At 36.0% G+C, this 17,273-nt stretch overlaps 1 protein-coding gene across 2 annotated transcripts in view; it reads left to right on the forward strand.

Moving 5' to 3' along the window:
- man2a1 (mannosidase, alpha, class 2A, member 1) overlaps window positions 1–17,273 on the forward strand; it is a 242,408-nt gene that overhangs the window by 165,742 nt on the left and 59,393 nt on the right. For both annotated transcript variants that reach the window (XM_006627014.3, XM_015338057.2), the window contains exon 18: window positions 2,074–2,207. In XM_006627014.3, coding sequence (XP_006627077.2) covers window positions 2,074–2,207 — 134 coding nt within the window. The remainder of the gene's footprint in view (window positions 1–2,073; window positions 2,208–17,273) is intronic.

Below are 17,273 nucleotides of genomic sequence, written 5' to 3' on the forward strand. Positions count from 1 at the left end.
TGTTCTACAGTATATGTTAATGCTGGTTTTGCATGCTACCTTTACGTTCAACAGGTTGATAATCTGCATTTGTTTACACTTAAAGAAAAAATGAAAAAAGAAAACAGTCAAATTGCATAGAATTCAAAAAAGCTTATTTGTTAGTATTTGTATACAATACAAGGTGACTTATTATACAAGGTGACTAACTTGAAGTTACTTTTTAAATTTGTATTCATGGCCTATTAGAAAATTTTTTCCTGATTTTGGTTTTAATATTCAAACTCTGGACAAAATTATAATTGAGTTTCCTTCTATTCATGAAATTTTAGAAAAATAGAGGATGCATCACATTTCTTAATTATTATTCAGATATTCTTTCTCATTTCAAGTGTTGTACAAATAATTTTATTTTTTTCCTTTGTTGCTTACTCCAGGCTTCAGGCAAATATGAGTTACTTGGAAGGTTTTCAGATGAAGTTAGTTAACTCTAAGGGGACAGACCTCTGCAATCAGTGAATTGTATTATATTGAACTGTTTTCTCAGGCAAATGTAGGAAAAACAAAAAATTCAAGTATGAGTGTAAGGGGGTACATTTTTGCACAAATGTAATGTAATTTTCCTATCTTTCTGCTATACTGTTTGAAAATGTTTGTAATGCATTTAGCTTCTAAAAATTATGTAGCCCAAAGCTATTTGTTTAATGTTCTAGGTAGGATGTACAGAAAAATAAAAACAACTTTAAATAGTTGAGTATTCAGCAGACATTTTGACATTGAAGTCACTGTGCATGTGGTTGATGCATGTGGTAGAATGCATGTGGTTGATAACTAGATAACTAAAAGCCTAGAAATCAGTTGACCTTTTTTAGGGATCAAGTATTAAATTGAATTGTAGCACAACAGTAGGTCTTGAAATGCTTGTGTTTTTTTACTGGAATATAAGGGAAATAATATTTCTGCAGGTAATAAATAATAGCTACAGTTTTAGTAGTCTCGTGGCATTAGATGTTGCATACTACGTGAATTATGGAACTGTAAACTGGAAGACACTGTGTAGTTAAAGGTAAAAGTATCAACATGTTTTATGAGACTATTTAAATCAATTTAAACATGGTACCAAATGTCCATTTAAAGGTGACAAGTTCCCACTTTTCTTTGTACAGAATGCATATTTGCATTCTACAACTCGGCAGCTATAAGTATTATTGTTCAGTACAGTGATATTACAAACTTAGACCATGTATTGTTTAAACTTTTGCAATTTAATATTGCATATTGAGAATATGTCATGGATTCTTCATGTGATAGCTTAGGATTTTGATGTTTGACAGACCATGCACCCTTCTTGGCAGCCATTGGCTTTGATGATCATATACTGCTGTATATACAGTATGAATTTTTTACTTTCCTTGCCAGAATGTGGATTTTCGCATCCACATAGTGAAATGAGCACCTTGTACTGTGTATCCAAGAGTGGAAATACTCATGATAAATTAAAGAAGGGTTACATTTTAAAGTGGTTACTGTTTTTTGCTTGCTCCATGTGCAGCATTAAATACCTTAATACTGTTAGGAATAGACTCACTGTTTTTAATTACCAGTGACCAGTGACCAGTGTACATCTTGATAGATCTAACAGATCTTCTCTTCAAGTAATGTTTACATTATCAGATTGTTGTTTAGGTGGTTTCCATTCTTATTTCATTGGTAACAATTAATTCCTCACAAGCACCTTTCATGTCTTTAAAGCAAATAAAATAACTGTTGTGAATGCCCATACATGCCAAATACCTGTTTAATTTAATAAATAGCATTTCTTTGATTGTAGACGAATATACTGTATATTTCTATTGTCTGATCTGGAGAGCCTAACAAGTGTCTGTATAATTTTTTAATATGTTTTATTTCATAAACGTTAGAAGACCAGTACTGTATATTTAAATAACTTTTCAGCATATATATATTTCCTCGTGTCAATCGTGATTGTTATATTATTTTAAGTTTTATTTTTTCTGCAAAGTCAAGAATAAAACATTCCAAGCCCAGGTATGCATGCTTTAATTGTGCCTCTATCCCTGTGTTCAATTTTAGGAGTGGAGGGGCAGTCTGTGGAGATCTCCAATATCGTGGATATAAGAGGAGAGTTCAACCGTGAAATTGCAATGAGAATAACATCAGATCTTAACAGCAGTAATCGATTCTTTACAGACCTTAATGGTTACCAGGTATGCAGTCTCTCTTATTTCTTTAGATTTAAAAGAATGTAACATTCAAGTAATACATTATTACAAACAGACACAAAAACAGCATTTTCAAGTCAAGATAATGCAATTTTATTTGAGGGGAAGCAGATACTTGTCTTGTCCATTGCTAACAGATCATGATATTTTTGAATAGCAGTATGGTTCTTTGTATATCATATGTGCTAGTGCTATTAATAGTGATTCCTGGAGAAAAGCATGATCTTTTAATGTTCCTGTATACTATGTTCACAAAATCAAACCCTTTACAGATTTTTCTGTTTCTGTATTGAAGACCCTTTTTCGTATGGTGATGTAAAGGCGTTGCAAATCGGAAAGTCTTTCGGTTTGGTTTCTTTTAATTGATCCTTGACTGGAAGAAAACACTTTTATTACCATACTGAAATGGAGCATTTTCCCTGAAGTCCTCTGGTGTGCTGGTCATGAAAGTTATTCATGATGGCTAGAAATGTAAAGCACTGCATGTATTTTCATAGTTCTGCAGTGACAGAGATTGAAAGCTAAGCAGGTGTGAGCCTGGTCAGTACCTGGATGGAGACCTCTGGGGAAAAACTAAGGTTGCTGCTGGAAGAGGTGTTAGTGGGGCCAGAAGGGGGTGCTCAACCTGCGGTCCATGTGGGTCCTAATGCCCCAGTATAGTGACGGGGACACTATACTGTAAACAGGCACCGTCCTTCGGATGAGACGTAAAACCGAGGTCCTGACTCTCTGTGGTCTTCAAAAATCCCATGGTGTTTCTTGAAAAGAGTAGGGGTTAAACCCCAGTGTCCTGGCCAAATTTCCCATTGGCCCTTACCAATCATGGCCTCCTAATAATCCCCATCATTACTCTGCTCTCCTCCCCACTAATAGCTGATGTGTGGTGAGCATTCTGGCGCACTATGGCTGCCGTCGCATCATTCAGGTGGATGCTGCACATTGGTGGTGGTGGAGGGGAGTCCCCATTACCTGTAAAGCGCTTTGAGTATAGAAAAGCACTATATAAGTGTAAGCTATTATTATTATTATTATTATTATTATTATTATTATTATTGTTGTTGTTGTTGTTGTTGTTGTTGTTGTTGTTGTTGTTGTTGTTGTTGTTGTTGTTGTTATTCACAAGAGGTTTATTCCTTTATTTGTGTTTGCTGGATGGAGAATCTTTAGAAAATTTAAAGGGAATGATTATTGTTCAAAGTCTTGAAGTACTGAACACACCATGCAAAAAAATTATCAAAGCTGGAGTAGCCACAAAATATTGAGATGCCTCAAAGAAAAATTAAACAGGGAAGATCTATGAATATTCATGAAGTCGCCCCACTGCCTCAGTTCTTGTATGATGAACAGATGCTGAGAATGTCTTATCCTGTGATGGTGCACTTTGCATTACGCCATTCCTGCTACTGGGTGGGGGGGTTAATGTTTTCTCTTTAGCTATAGAGCTTCTGCTAGATGGAGACTTGAATGTTCTTGTTATTCACAGAGATTATTCATCCCCAAAAGTACAGTTATAAAAAATAAGCCATCTTGGTTTGGTTAGAGATAAAAGCAAAACAATAGGTGTATTTGGAAAGTTGTGTTTTAAAGGAGCAGAGGACTATTGTTGACCAATATATCAGTCTTTTTTTACTTTTGAGGGAACTCCTAACAAGTTCAACCAGTAAAGGTGCTAGCATTGAGTGTCAGTTGACCCTATGAACTATGATGAACCATAAATTCCCCAAAGAAGATTGGAATTAGTCAGATAGCACTCTGTCATCTCTTGGTCAAACAGACTCCTAGAACTTCCTGGGCTCCTGCAGGCTTGCAGTGACATCACTGGGAGGCAGGATCAAATCTTCTGCCAGATGATATGGAATTTGCATCATATCGAAAGACAAACCATTTCATGGGTGGCAGGTTGCAAGAGCATGTCTGCATCCTCCTCATGCGCTACAGCAGTCTTTGCTGTAAGTTGAAGATTAAACAATTGCTGTTTATAAAACTGAATTGGTTTAAAATAAGAAATTGTTTACATGACCACTTCCTCACATCACTCGGCAACTTTGACTCCCCAGCAGTAGCATTCAGCTGGCTAAGTGCCGCAGACAGTTAGATGGAACTACTCAGCTGGGGCTCTCTCTGCTGCTTGAGAACACAGTGGCCTCTGTAACTTCCCAGCTGATGTGCAGGCTGAAGCTGCTAGAGGGTTTCCCGCCTTTTCTCCAATCATTGCTGAACTTCTTGCATGGGACTGCTGCATGTGGCATGTTAAGAGATATGTGAATAGGGTACTTTTCTTCGTCCTCCAACATCTGTATGGATGGAAGGTTTCTAGCTACAATATGAGTCAAACCATCAAATACACACTTAGCTATTCCAAGCCAGGACTGTATAACAGTAATTGGCAATTCTGAAAAAAGAAAAAATCAAGAACTATTTAGTAAGGAAGGTGAGTATTGTATTTTGAGTATTTTTTTTATTGTCAGATATTATATATGCAATGTTAATATCAGTTATAGTTTTTAAATTAGATTTGAGAACAGTTTATGTTGTTCCTCACATATCTTCTTTTTGAAAACATTGGTTTTGACATTGATTTGGCAGTGTTTTCTTGGGTGGCAATGTACTGGAAGTTTATAGTAAACAGAAACACAAACCAGTGGACACGGTTGGACACTACATGAGAATTGTAGGTGTCTTGAACTACCCAACCTTCCATTTGGTCAAAGTTGATAGAATCACTTCTTTCAAGAAATGGCTAGATGAGATCATTAACTCAATTAACTACTAGACAACAAATGGGCTAGATGGGCTAAATTACCTCCTCCCATTTGTAACCTTTCTTAGGTTTTATGTGCAATAAAAACATTATCAATTATTCCGATAATAAATGAACTTTAGAAAATCCAACGTACTAAATGAATACTCAGTGTCTCTTATGCTCATATGTAAGCATGATTGTGTTGCATGTAACTTGTTTTGTTTAGCCTTATTTGTACATCTGTGCAACCTGAAACTTAATCAGTTATGTAATCTCACTTAAAACCTTGTTTTCAAATTGTGTAACAAAAATGTGTAATATGCCAGAAATCTGACTTCATGAGTCTCCTTAAAGAACATTTAAGTTAACAGAAGCAATTCTTCCACCATTCACATCTGAAATCTAAATTTTATCTGTATCTTATTAAAGGCTATGATAATCACTTAATTAAAGTGCTCACGAGACACGGTGAGGCTTGAGGTCTTGAGGTAAGACTGGTCTTGAGGTCACAGTTATTTATCCTGGAATACTGTCTAACTAATGGCAAGATTGTGACAGTATTGAAATCCCAATAACCCAGAGTCTTAAGCTTGTTTTTCTTATTGCCTATTACTTACGTTTTCATTGTAACTTCGTTTCTGTTGTTTTCTGTTGTATTTCAGTTTTGCACATGTCAATGCCTGTCATCACAGTACAATACAGTAAAACTAACGTGCAAACCAATGTTGAATACTGAGTAGGCTACAATGGTTTATTGTTATAGAAAATATAGTACTAAAATAGTGTTCAAAAACCATGGGTGTTGTGGGCAAGACTCTCTTTAATCAGTGCCTTTGAAATGGAAGATCTTGACTTTTCTGATGCAAATATTCAAGAAAGAATCCATATACCTGTAAACTGTGATCTGCAGCTTATAGTTTCCAGGTTCATTTTTGGATTTTTTCACAATTTAAACTTTAATGTATGGTAGTTAGGTGTCGGTGTGTTTTGGATTTTCAGATTTCTCACTGTTTTCTTAGAAAAGTTTATTTTAAGGCTTTTAAAGTCTTTTCAATCTGAACATTTACCTCTTTTTAGTCCAAAGTAATTTAATTCATCTTTGTATAGTTGGTGAAGGCAGTTCTGGGTTACATTGTGACTTCTTTTGCTTTACTGTGTGGCATGTTTTTCTCACCAAATGGTCTGTTTTCCTCCCACTTATCAACAATGTGGAGGCTTTGTTTGATTGTCTACTGTGTGCCACCTTAGGCAGCTAAATGTCTACTCATTACACAACTGTAAGCATAATAGCCATTGTGTCTCTTTCCTCTCTGTTTGCAGGATATGGGACTACACAGACAGTAGAAGACTCATTAGGTTATTTTAGCAGATTATGTCCATTCAAACTCAGACTTGTGAAGTATTTTATAACTTGGAAATGACCAACATACAGGTATAAGCAAGTGATTCTGAGTGGTATAGTGAGGTACTACATATAAATTATTTTAGAAAGACAAATTCACAGTCCTCCCCATTATTTTATTCTTTATTTAATTTGGGTCCACTTGTTTGCTTCCAAATGATAAGTGCACTAGACTGACTCTAAATGTAATTGGATTTTGAGGTATGAAGCTGCCCTAGACCACTCTGATAAATGTGAGCCTGCCCTTAACTTATCTATGATGTGTTGTTCATCACAGCAGTAGCCTGCTTGTTATTTTGTTACCATGCCTGTATAGTAAATTGTATTCTGCAAGAGTCTTCACTCAAGACAGAATCTGTCAAGACAAGAGATTTGTAATTACCTCATTTGATTTTAATTCAGTGTTTTTGACTTGTGGATGTTCCATGGTCCAGGTAGCATGGAATGGCAATAACACACATCATATGCTATGGAAAAAACAAGATAACAGGACTTCAGTTTTCAACCTCGCCTCCTGTCGTGCTCCTTTAATTTGTCAGTCAATCTGTTTTACAAAAAGGAACAACATGTTTTATTCTTTCTCAAGTATTTCACATGGCAATGTCTTTAACCAACAAAATAATACATGTTTTCTTCCATTCCTTTACCGTCCCAGTCTACGTCACCACAACAGTAGCACAAAGATTCCTGTAGGGAGTATTCTCATTGCTGGGCAAACGTTCCGAGGTCAAATTCTTCCAGCACGGCAGTACCTTTAATGCAGAGACGACGGCACCGAAATGTTTTGGCGCGCTTTCTCTTTAAAGCCCTGGCCAAATATGAAGACAGTACATACAGTTATAATTCAAACGGAATTAAAAACTACACATCCCAGTTACCATGGTGGTGCTTGTGATCATTGCATTTAACCAACTAAACAGGGCGAAAAATCAGTCACATGACTTTGGGGCAGAGTTTCGAAAGCTTAACCTATCAGCAACAAAGCGAAATTTACACGATAGGCTACCTCAAACTGTCAGTTACACGACTGTATGTCGCTTAAGCCACTCCTATTTGGCATTTTAGTCATGGAGGCGAGAAGACGCCCTCCCCCCCGGGTGTCTGATTTGCCGCCATCTTTAACTGTTCTGTGTCCGAATTGTAGTAGCTACGCGTATGAAATAAAGTTAATCCCAGCTACAAAACATATTTTTTGGTTAGAGGGCGCAAAACAGTATTTACTGCTATTAATAAGTGTATGATTTATAGTTGAAATCTGAGCCTAGATATAAAGTTAGATTTAAAGTTAAAATCTCGACAAAGCAATGTAGGAAATACAGAGAAAATAAATCCTTTCTGACATCTAAAATCAGTTTCGATCAAGGTCTCTAAAACGAACAAGAAAAAGAGGATTTTCGGAAGGCAATTACGCTGTATTTATATAGAATAAGTGATTTATGAGCAATCTAATTTCTTGTTCGTTTAAAACAGTGAAATGTCAGCTGCAAAAGATCGCACCAGAAACAACACTCTCTCTGCCTGTCATAGACGTTCAGGAAAGGCTGAATGAAGTCATGGTGATCAATAATAACAGTTGTAGGACAAGAAACAAAAGATAGTGAAAACTTAAGATTTTTAAGGCTAAAACTCAAATTCATTCTACAAATTAAGGCAAATGAAAATTCAGGACGTTAAAGTGCTAGAGGTGTAAAAAAAATACAAAAATGCACATGAGCAAAAAGTTTTAGAAATGGAGCAAACAGAATAAAAGCCATGCCTATAGTGCAGAAGAGGGATGCAGGAACACTTGCTTAGATATACAAAAAAATCACAAAAAGGTGTATGTTACAAAAGAACATGTAAACATGTACATCAATTTCCCTTCGCGATCAATAGTCTTATCTATAAACATGAAACAGAGTGAGGAATCAGAAATTAGCATGCATAAAAAACAAGCAATTCTGTCAGTGAGCCCTAAATGAATTAATAGCAACTATGGTTTCATGGAGGGCTTCTCAGATAGTTGGGCATTTAGGTAAACTGCCAGGTGAAAGGACTTGTAAACATATTTTGTTAAAGCAAGTCAGTTTTTTCCGCAACACATAAAAGACATTTTTCCAAGAAAGTTTAGCCTTTGTCACTAATGAAACCACTAAATAAAGACATAAATATAGAAATCTTAAGATTTGTTTTATTTAATGTTGGTAGCAGGATGAACTGTCAGGTTGAGCTAAGTGTATATTTTGTCGCAGAGTTGCTGCAAGATGTTAACAGTGAAAAGGGTATTTAGAAATGAGTTATTTCAAGATGAAAATTTTCAGAATAATTGCAAATCTAGCAGGACAGAGAAAGCACAGAAAACTGGCAGTTAGATTGATCAGATTAGTATGAAAAGTCATTTAGCAAAGGGAATGAGAAGAGTGACAAACTAGTATACTTTAGATCTTTTTTTCTGAACCAGGGAAAATCTGATCATGTTTCCCTATAACAATAATAAAAAAACTTTATTTTATATATTACAATTAAAGGTGGCATCTCAAAGCAATACAGTAGATGTTAAAACAGATAAAAGGACCACAGATTACAAAGTAAATACATATAAGAAAGACAAGCAGTTAGAGGTGCTACCAAAATTAGAAAATGAAGCAGATACAGACACTAAGTCTTCTGAAAAGAAAGGTTCTGAGGTTATATTTAAATGCACTCAGGGTACGTGACTGATATCGCTGGGAATACAAATTGAGAGCTCTGGGGTGCAGCTAGAGAAGGCCCTGTCACCCACAGAATGTAGATGTTCTTGAGGACAGCTAGAAGACCAGAGTCAGACGGTCAAAGGTGGGGAGAAGACCCGATAATAAGCCATATACTGTAGGTACTGAATGTGATAAGGATTTTGAAGTTGACTCGAAACCTGATAGGTAACCAGTGCAAGGACTTGAAAACAGGTGTAATGCATCCCTGATTGGATTCTCGCCGTCATATTCTGAACATATTGAAGATTGCTCAGTGTGGATTTAATTTCCCCAGTAAACAGGGTGTGCATTTATTAATTCTAGAAAAAAAAGCCTTTCTTGATTTTTCTAGTTCTTAGTTTCTCTAGTTCCCTTTAAAATAAACTATTATACCACAATGCAGAGTATTACATGGCCAGTATTTACACATGATATTTGTGATTTAAAGAAATTACCACAAGCAGCTTTTGGAGGTTTAAGCGTTGGCTGAGTTATTGCGGGATAAAAGACTAGAGATGTTGGTAAGATGAAGATAATTTGGGGAAAGCTGAGGAATACACTGATAACAAGAACACTTCCTAATGGGGTTAGGCATACTTTTGATGAAGATGATGAAGTTAACAGACTGTATGTTTACATAGATACTGAAATGAGGATTGTATTTTAGATTTTGTGTAGTTGCTGGCATTGAACTGTGTGTTGGATGCACATGAATTGAAGGAATGGGCAAACATAGCTATTGCGGATCCACAGAGCCAGAAAGGCTGTTTCCTTAAGCTAGCACTATAAAATATTTTATTCTCAGTGAGATGCTGCCATTTCATAGTGGGTTTCTAACACTGTGTATAGTTCCATCCACACTCTGCCTTTACTTCCATCCATTTCTAATCTCTTTATCCAGTACAGAGGATTTGGAGCCTATCCCAGTAAGCAACGGACACAAGGCAGAATACGCCCTGGACATATGCCAGTCCATCACAGGACAGACAGACACAAACACACAGACACCAGGGCCAGTTTTCCCATAAACCAATTAACTTACCAGTATGTTTTGGAGTGCGAGAGGGAGTCATATCACACATTTGGAGAAAAACAATGTAACCCAGAGAGAACATGTAAACCCCACAGACACAGGATGACAGGAATTGAACCTAGGACCCCAGTGCTGCAAGATAGCAATGCTAACCACTTCGCCACCATTATAAATGGATGGATATCTTAGTTATCTTTCTAGTTCACAGATTTGCATGGATAATTTAATTTTGAAAGCCACTGAGACATCAGGTACTACTGTTGTATTTATGAAAAAGAAACAAAACAAAAAACATACTAACAACTGTGCCATCCTACTCCTTAGTTAATACATTTTATTATTCATAAACAGTTTACATTGTTAGCAAAATATTTTGAATTATATTTAACCCTATTTTTTCTTTAGTTTAGTATTTAACTTATTATATGATTGTCAGATTTAATGTATATTTGAACAATGAAAATATATTTTTACAAGATGCGGGGGAAAGTGCAACAACTTATTACAGTGCTAAATTTAATATTATTGATTGCTAATAGTTTATGCTAACACCTAACTTTCTTAATTAGATGTATTTAAAACAGTGAACTTAGTGTAACATACTATTCAGAAATACAATCGAGAATAGTTTTGTGGTGTTTGTATGGATGAAACGTTTCTAAAATGTATAACGTAACAAAATTAAAGACGATTAAAATCTGTAATCTTTCCACTTGCATTGTCATTAGACAGAACAACAAGTTTCTGCTTTGTCTAAGGATGGTATCAAACAGTAGTCTAAGTGTTGAGAAAGCTGTGCTTGATGATAATTAAGTGACTTAAAAGTAAAAAGAGATGCTTCATATTGCTTGATTAATTTTAAAAACTAAGTTATAAATGCAGACGCGATTGCTGCCATAAGCGCTCCAGGCAGCAGGACATTCGTTCTGTACTGCTGAGCTCGGCGCCTCCTCCCTCTCTCGGTGCCGTGCCCCTCTCTGACGGAGCGCAGTGGGCGGTACGCTATTTTCAGAGCCTCTGATTGGGGAAAAAAAGACCTGCTGATGAGTTTCACACAACAGGAAGAGAAAAGAATGGGATGTTTTCTCTTCGAAACGTGTGTCTATTTAAAATTCGTCTATTTTAAACGTTTAATTAAGAAGTAAAAACCTTACAGCGTACACAAAGATTCTGAGCTGATCACGAGGAAGACAAATCACCCATTTTTCGCGCATAAAAACTGGTTTTTAACTCTCGAAACCTGTTTTTATAGGTTTCAAAGTCGTGCAATGTCTAAGTTAAGCAGGAACCCATCATTATATCTCATTTTGTATTTCTTTTTTAAAAAAATTAAAAATCGTTTGCGCAGCCTTTTGTGTGTTCAAAGTACAGCAAGTCATACTTAACCAATGATAGCAGAATTTTTGCAGATGTAGAGCATTGCTAATTAGTTCGGTACAACTACACAGCTGAGAACATACCTAAAGTGGGAAAATGCCTGAAATAATACTAACGCCACACCTTCTAGAGCCACCTAGTAGTTATCTGTGGTAATAATGCCCTTTGATTAGCTTCTTCCTGCTCTGTTTGAACTGATTTTCAACATACTCCATCCATCCTCCCATTGTGGGAGTTTCAGTCACAGGAGTAATTTTCTGTTAAGATATAGTATGGAATGTTCCACACTGCCCCATCAGTTGAGAGACCAAGGATCCCAGCCCAGATTCAAATGAATCGGACTGGCTTTAATTTATCAGTTAAAACAAATCAACAGAATGTGTAGATATGTAGATATGATAATGATTGTGATATCTGTGAAATCTTGAAAGCAAAATAAATTTAATTATGGAGTATGTTGTAAAACTAACTGAAGAGAAAGCTAATTATTTGGGTAAAGAGTTATACATATACTATGCATAAACCATACCCAGGTTAAACAGGTTTTAATATCATAGGAATATAAACTTTAACACAAGCAACTTTTTAAGTTAATATTCAAATATCCCAGTTTCTACAGAAAAGGTAATGGACATAGTAATGATTATTAACAAATAGACACATCTTGTTGATACAAATGGGTCTCTTGGATCACAGCAATATCTAGAGTTATAATATCTAAATAGCTATTATTTGCTAGAAGAATTTAGCTTGAACATGTTACAGGCCAAAACAGGAACTTTAGTCATGCCCATCATAATCCAACTCTAATTTCAACAAGGAATTAGCGTCTTAACATACATAGCAGCAATTAAACAAACGTGGTGAAACAGAATAATGGAGCTGAGGTCCATATTTGTACTTGTTAATTGACTACAGATGTTCAGGTCAGTTTATTGTCATATGCACAAGTGTAATGAAATGCTTATTTTCATGTATGCTCCAATACAAACACGTTAAAACAAAGAACAGCGGTAGCAACATCAACAAGGTAAATAACATACATCTTAGAAAAAAAAACATCAGTGTGAGCCAGTGGTTGTGGTAGAATTCCATAATCTCAAAGCTTATGGGAAGAAACTGTCTCCAAATCTGGAAGTTTGTGCCTTTTTGCTCCTATAACACTTACCAGAGGGAAGAGGGAAGAAGACAAATGAGAAACCAGGATGAATGGTATCCTTAGAGATACTTCCAGCTTTCTTGAAAGTTGTAAAAATGTCTGAAATAGAGGGAAGCTGTACTCCAATGATGGACTGGACTGACCCGATCACCCCCGTAATGCCTTCCAGTCAAACAACGAGCTGCTGCCAAACCATACTGTAATACCACACGTAAGCACACTCTCAATAGTGCACCGATAAAATGTGGCAAAGACAGTTGAAGATAGAACAATTTTTTTCAACTGTCTATGGAAGTAAAGGTGCTGTTGTGCCGTCTTTGTAGCTTCAGTTACATGCTGGGACCACATGAAATCATTAGCGAGGAAGGTACACAGGAAATTGAAGCTGCTAACCATTTCAACAAGCCACCTCATTTATGTGGTCCCCACCCTGCTTTCTTAAATTGATGACCAGCTTTTTGGTTTTGCTGACATTGAGGGAGAGATAATTAGATTATGTCTCATCATTAGAAGTGATTCAGCCAATGATGCTGGTGTCATCAGAATATTTGTAGATGGAATCGGAACTGTGTCTGGCCACACAATCGTGGGTAAACAAGAAAAACAGCAGGTGGTTAAGCACACAGCCCTGAGAGGTACCTATATTGATGGTCAGCGTAGAAGAAAGCTTTCCATAGACCCTCAGAATCTGTGGTCTGATAGTCAGGAAATTCATAATACACTTGCATAGAGAGGTGTTGATGCCCAGGTCATCAAGCTTCCTGACTAGTCTGGAAAGAACTATTGTGTTAAATGCGGAACTGTAATCAATTACAGCATTCTGACGTATGTGTCTTTGTTATCCAAATGAGCTAGGGCAGTGTGAAGAGCCAGGGAAATAGTGTCGTCAGTGGACCTGTTACACCAAACTGCAAACTGTAGGTGGTCTAAGCATTCGGGTACCATTGTGGTAATGTGCCTCATGACCAGCCTATCAAAGCATTTCGTTACGGTGGATATGAGTGGTCACAGTATTTTTCTTCGGCACTGGAATAATGGTAGTTTTCTTAAAACACACGGTAGCAGAAGATTGGTGAAGGATTAAAAATATCCATAAAAATCTTGGCCAACCAGTCTGCACAAGACTTAAGGACCCATACAGGAATGCTGTACGTACCGGTTGCCTTCCGTGTGTTCACCCATCTGAAGGTTGCCCTGATTTAAGCCTCCGTGAAAGACATGGCTGTATCAGCAGCAGCTGGGAGCACTATCACCAGCGGTTCCATGATTTCTTCTCAAGCCGAGTATAATAGGCATTCAGCTCAACTGTGATAGAGAAATCACTTTCAGTGGATCTTACTCTGCCTATTTATTAGATTCTTATCTGTTGCCATGAAGACCTTTGCTGCTCAAACAGAAACTAACAAACAAAACAAAAATAAAAAATAAACACTCTGGACTTGTTGCAGCCTCCAAAAGAGTGACCTTCATATGTTCCTCTCCACAATTAGCATCTCGCTTTGCTAATTTTAGAAACCACCTAGTGATCTTGATCTAATATCTCACACTCCAGGCTACCCAGATCTGCTGTGTGAATAGTTTTTTTTTTTTGCTTGTTGTTTGACTGAGACAAAAGTTTAGTTTAGAGACCAATTATGAAAGGTTCTCATTAATTATTTAATTTTTTAACCATTCCTTGCGGCAATATCAGAGATAACCACCAATTACTTTTTCACAAGATGCTCTTGCTCTTATCGGTTTCTGAGGCAAAACAACCATCTTAGTCATCTCACGAGACTTTCTACTTTTTATTAGTTGGGGGGAAAAAGCAGGTGCAGAGTCCAGATATATCTGACCCCTTACTCTCAGACAAATTCCAAGAAAAATTAACTTTAGTGCTTAAAAAATTGTAAGAAAGGGAGGCTTTAGCAAACCTTAGGTAAAAGCTTAAGTAAAGATTCAAAAGTGAGAAAATATCTGTAAATCACTACTAAATATAAATCAAGCAGTGTAGATCTAGTACAAAACCTTAATAGTGGCACAAGTGAGGGGTAAATTGTGCATTTGCATGTAAATAATCCAATTCAACCCCTGGTGGAGGTAATCTGATTTATCTGACTGTATTACATTTCACACTGACTGCTGATTGTACAAAGCAGTGATAGTGATTAAAATATATACTATTTCTCAAAAACATACATATATATATATACTGTAGTTACATAAGCAAAATGTGTGCAATATGAATGATGTTTCTAGAGGACAAAATAAAAGTTATTGATAAGTCGTGAGAAGGTCGTTGCAATAGTGCCATTGGTAGATTTGATGTTAATGAATGCACACATCATGCAATTAATAATAATAATAATAATAATAATAATAATAATAATAATAATAATAATAATAATAATAATATAGCTGCTATCAGAGTGATACAACATCTTAAAGTTTCATACATGCCATGTGACCTGAACATTGAAAAAATGCTACTGTAATAAATATGAAATAAAGCTGTTTGCAAGCATCTCGTAGAAACCTCACATTTTACTTGTAAATTATTTTCAAAAGGAGACTGAAACATTTGTCCACAAGGTGTGGTTTAATAACTTTAGCAATAAAGCAATAAAAGGAGAGACAGCATCAGTGGATGTGGACGAAGCATCCCAGTTTTGTGATGAACTGAAGAAGTTGATTGTTGAAAAAGACTACCTGATCAGGTCTTCAGTGCTGATGAAACTGGTCTGTTTTGGAAGCATATGGTTGATCAGAACGAATATTAAAAAAATCTTATCATTTTTCAAATGTATTATTAGTGTGTGACATTGATAGCATATGTTTTTTTATTGTGATTTATTGCATTTTACTTTATTTTGTGTTTTTGTATAAATGTTGTGGAGGTGAATAAAAAGGTCTAAATGCTCAAAGTAAAGTCTTAAGTTAATCATCCATGAATTTATCTACCATGCGGGTTTTAGAAATGTAACCCATGCAGTTGGCGAGGGATTACTGCAATAGTCATAATTGTATTACATTAAGTACTTAATAATGAAATGAAATATAGGAATGATAAATGTTTTATAGAAAAATATAGAAAAATGGTTTCAAGGGATCTTTGCCTAATAAAAATATTCAGAGTGATTAATTAAATTGAAATTTTACTATACCCTAATGGATATTTCTGAATTTATGTGTAATCATTTCTCAGTGAAATTATTGAAAATTTCATGATTTCATGATACCCTACTGGACATTTCTGCCTTTATATAGCTATTCTCTTTTGAGTGAAATCATTGTAGATTTCATGCACCAAGTAATTACTTTGAATTGGTTGATCCAATCAGGCTTCTGAGAACTTCAAATGCAATTACTTCCAAATCCTTTCAAGTATACAGTATATGCTCAGTGTTAGTACTTTGTATAGGAAACCATAAATAATCATCATGTTTAATGCACATTGCACATAATAAATAAATGCAAGACCACTACTGTGCTGTGCTCTTTATGGTTTAATTGAATATAAGGAATACATGGTGGTTGTAATTTTAGCAGCAGGAACATCAAAAAAGTTATAAGCAAAAGGAAGCCAATTAGCCCATATAGCTTCTTAAGTTGTTAGTAGCTATTAAGCAAAAGATCTCATCCAGTCATTTCTTGGAAGAAGTGATCATTAAGGCTTCAACAGCTAGGCTGCATGGCTTGTTCTAAATCCCCACAATCCTTTGTTAAAAAAGAACATTCTGACTCAGTTTTAAATACATTTCACAGTTTCCCACTTATGTCTTTTAGTTTCTGTTTGACTATTGATTCTGAGTTAACTATCCAACATCCATGGGGAATGCCAAATATGCTAGTTAGTCAAGATTTAAGTATAGTATCACTCCACAACTTTATCAGAAAGTTATCTGTAGTCTCAGTTCTGTTCCACATTACTTTATGTGTATATGTTGTCTATAATACAGTAATTTCCACTGTGTTTGCAGTGTTACCCTATTAGTCATGGCTGAAAAGTGATCTAATGATGTTAAAGCAAACCAGCATTATGAATTAAGGTATGTGAATGGTACATAATTGTTATATAATGTTTTTGCAATTATCTTGCCATGCATTCCAGTGTATTAGTGTATAGTATATTTTAATACTAACATTGTTATAATGTAATTTTTGGTGGCCAGTAGATCAGTGTTTAGCTGTGTACCGCTTGTGCCTGGAGTGCTATGTGTGTATGTTTTCCATGTGTTTGTGTGGGTTGTCTCCAGATACTCCAGTTTTAATAATTGATTAAAATTTAATAATTTTAATTGCTTACACTTATATAGTGCTTTTCTGGACACTCCATTCAAAGCGCTTTACAGGTAATGGGGACTTTCCTCCATCTCCAACAATGTGCAGCATCCATCTGGATGATGCTATGGCAGCTGTAGTGCACCAGTACGTTCACAACACATCAGCTATCAGTGGGGAGGAGAATAGATTGATGAAGCCAGTTCATAGATGAGGATTATTAAGAGGCCATGATTGGTAAATGCCAATGGGAAATTTGGCCGGGACACCAGGGTAAAACCCCTTCTCTTTTTAAGAAATGCCATTTTTAATGGCCACAGAGAGTCAGGACCTCGGTTTTACATCTCATGCAAAGGACGGCACATT

Source organism: Lepisosteus oculatus, chromosome 3 (assembly GCF_040954835.1).
Source record: "Lepisosteus oculatus isolate fLepOcu1 chromosome 3, fLepOcu1.hap2, whole genome shotgun sequence".
NCBI lineage: Eukaryota > Metazoa > Chordata > Actinopteri > Semionotiformes > Lepisosteidae > Lepisosteus > Lepisosteus oculatus.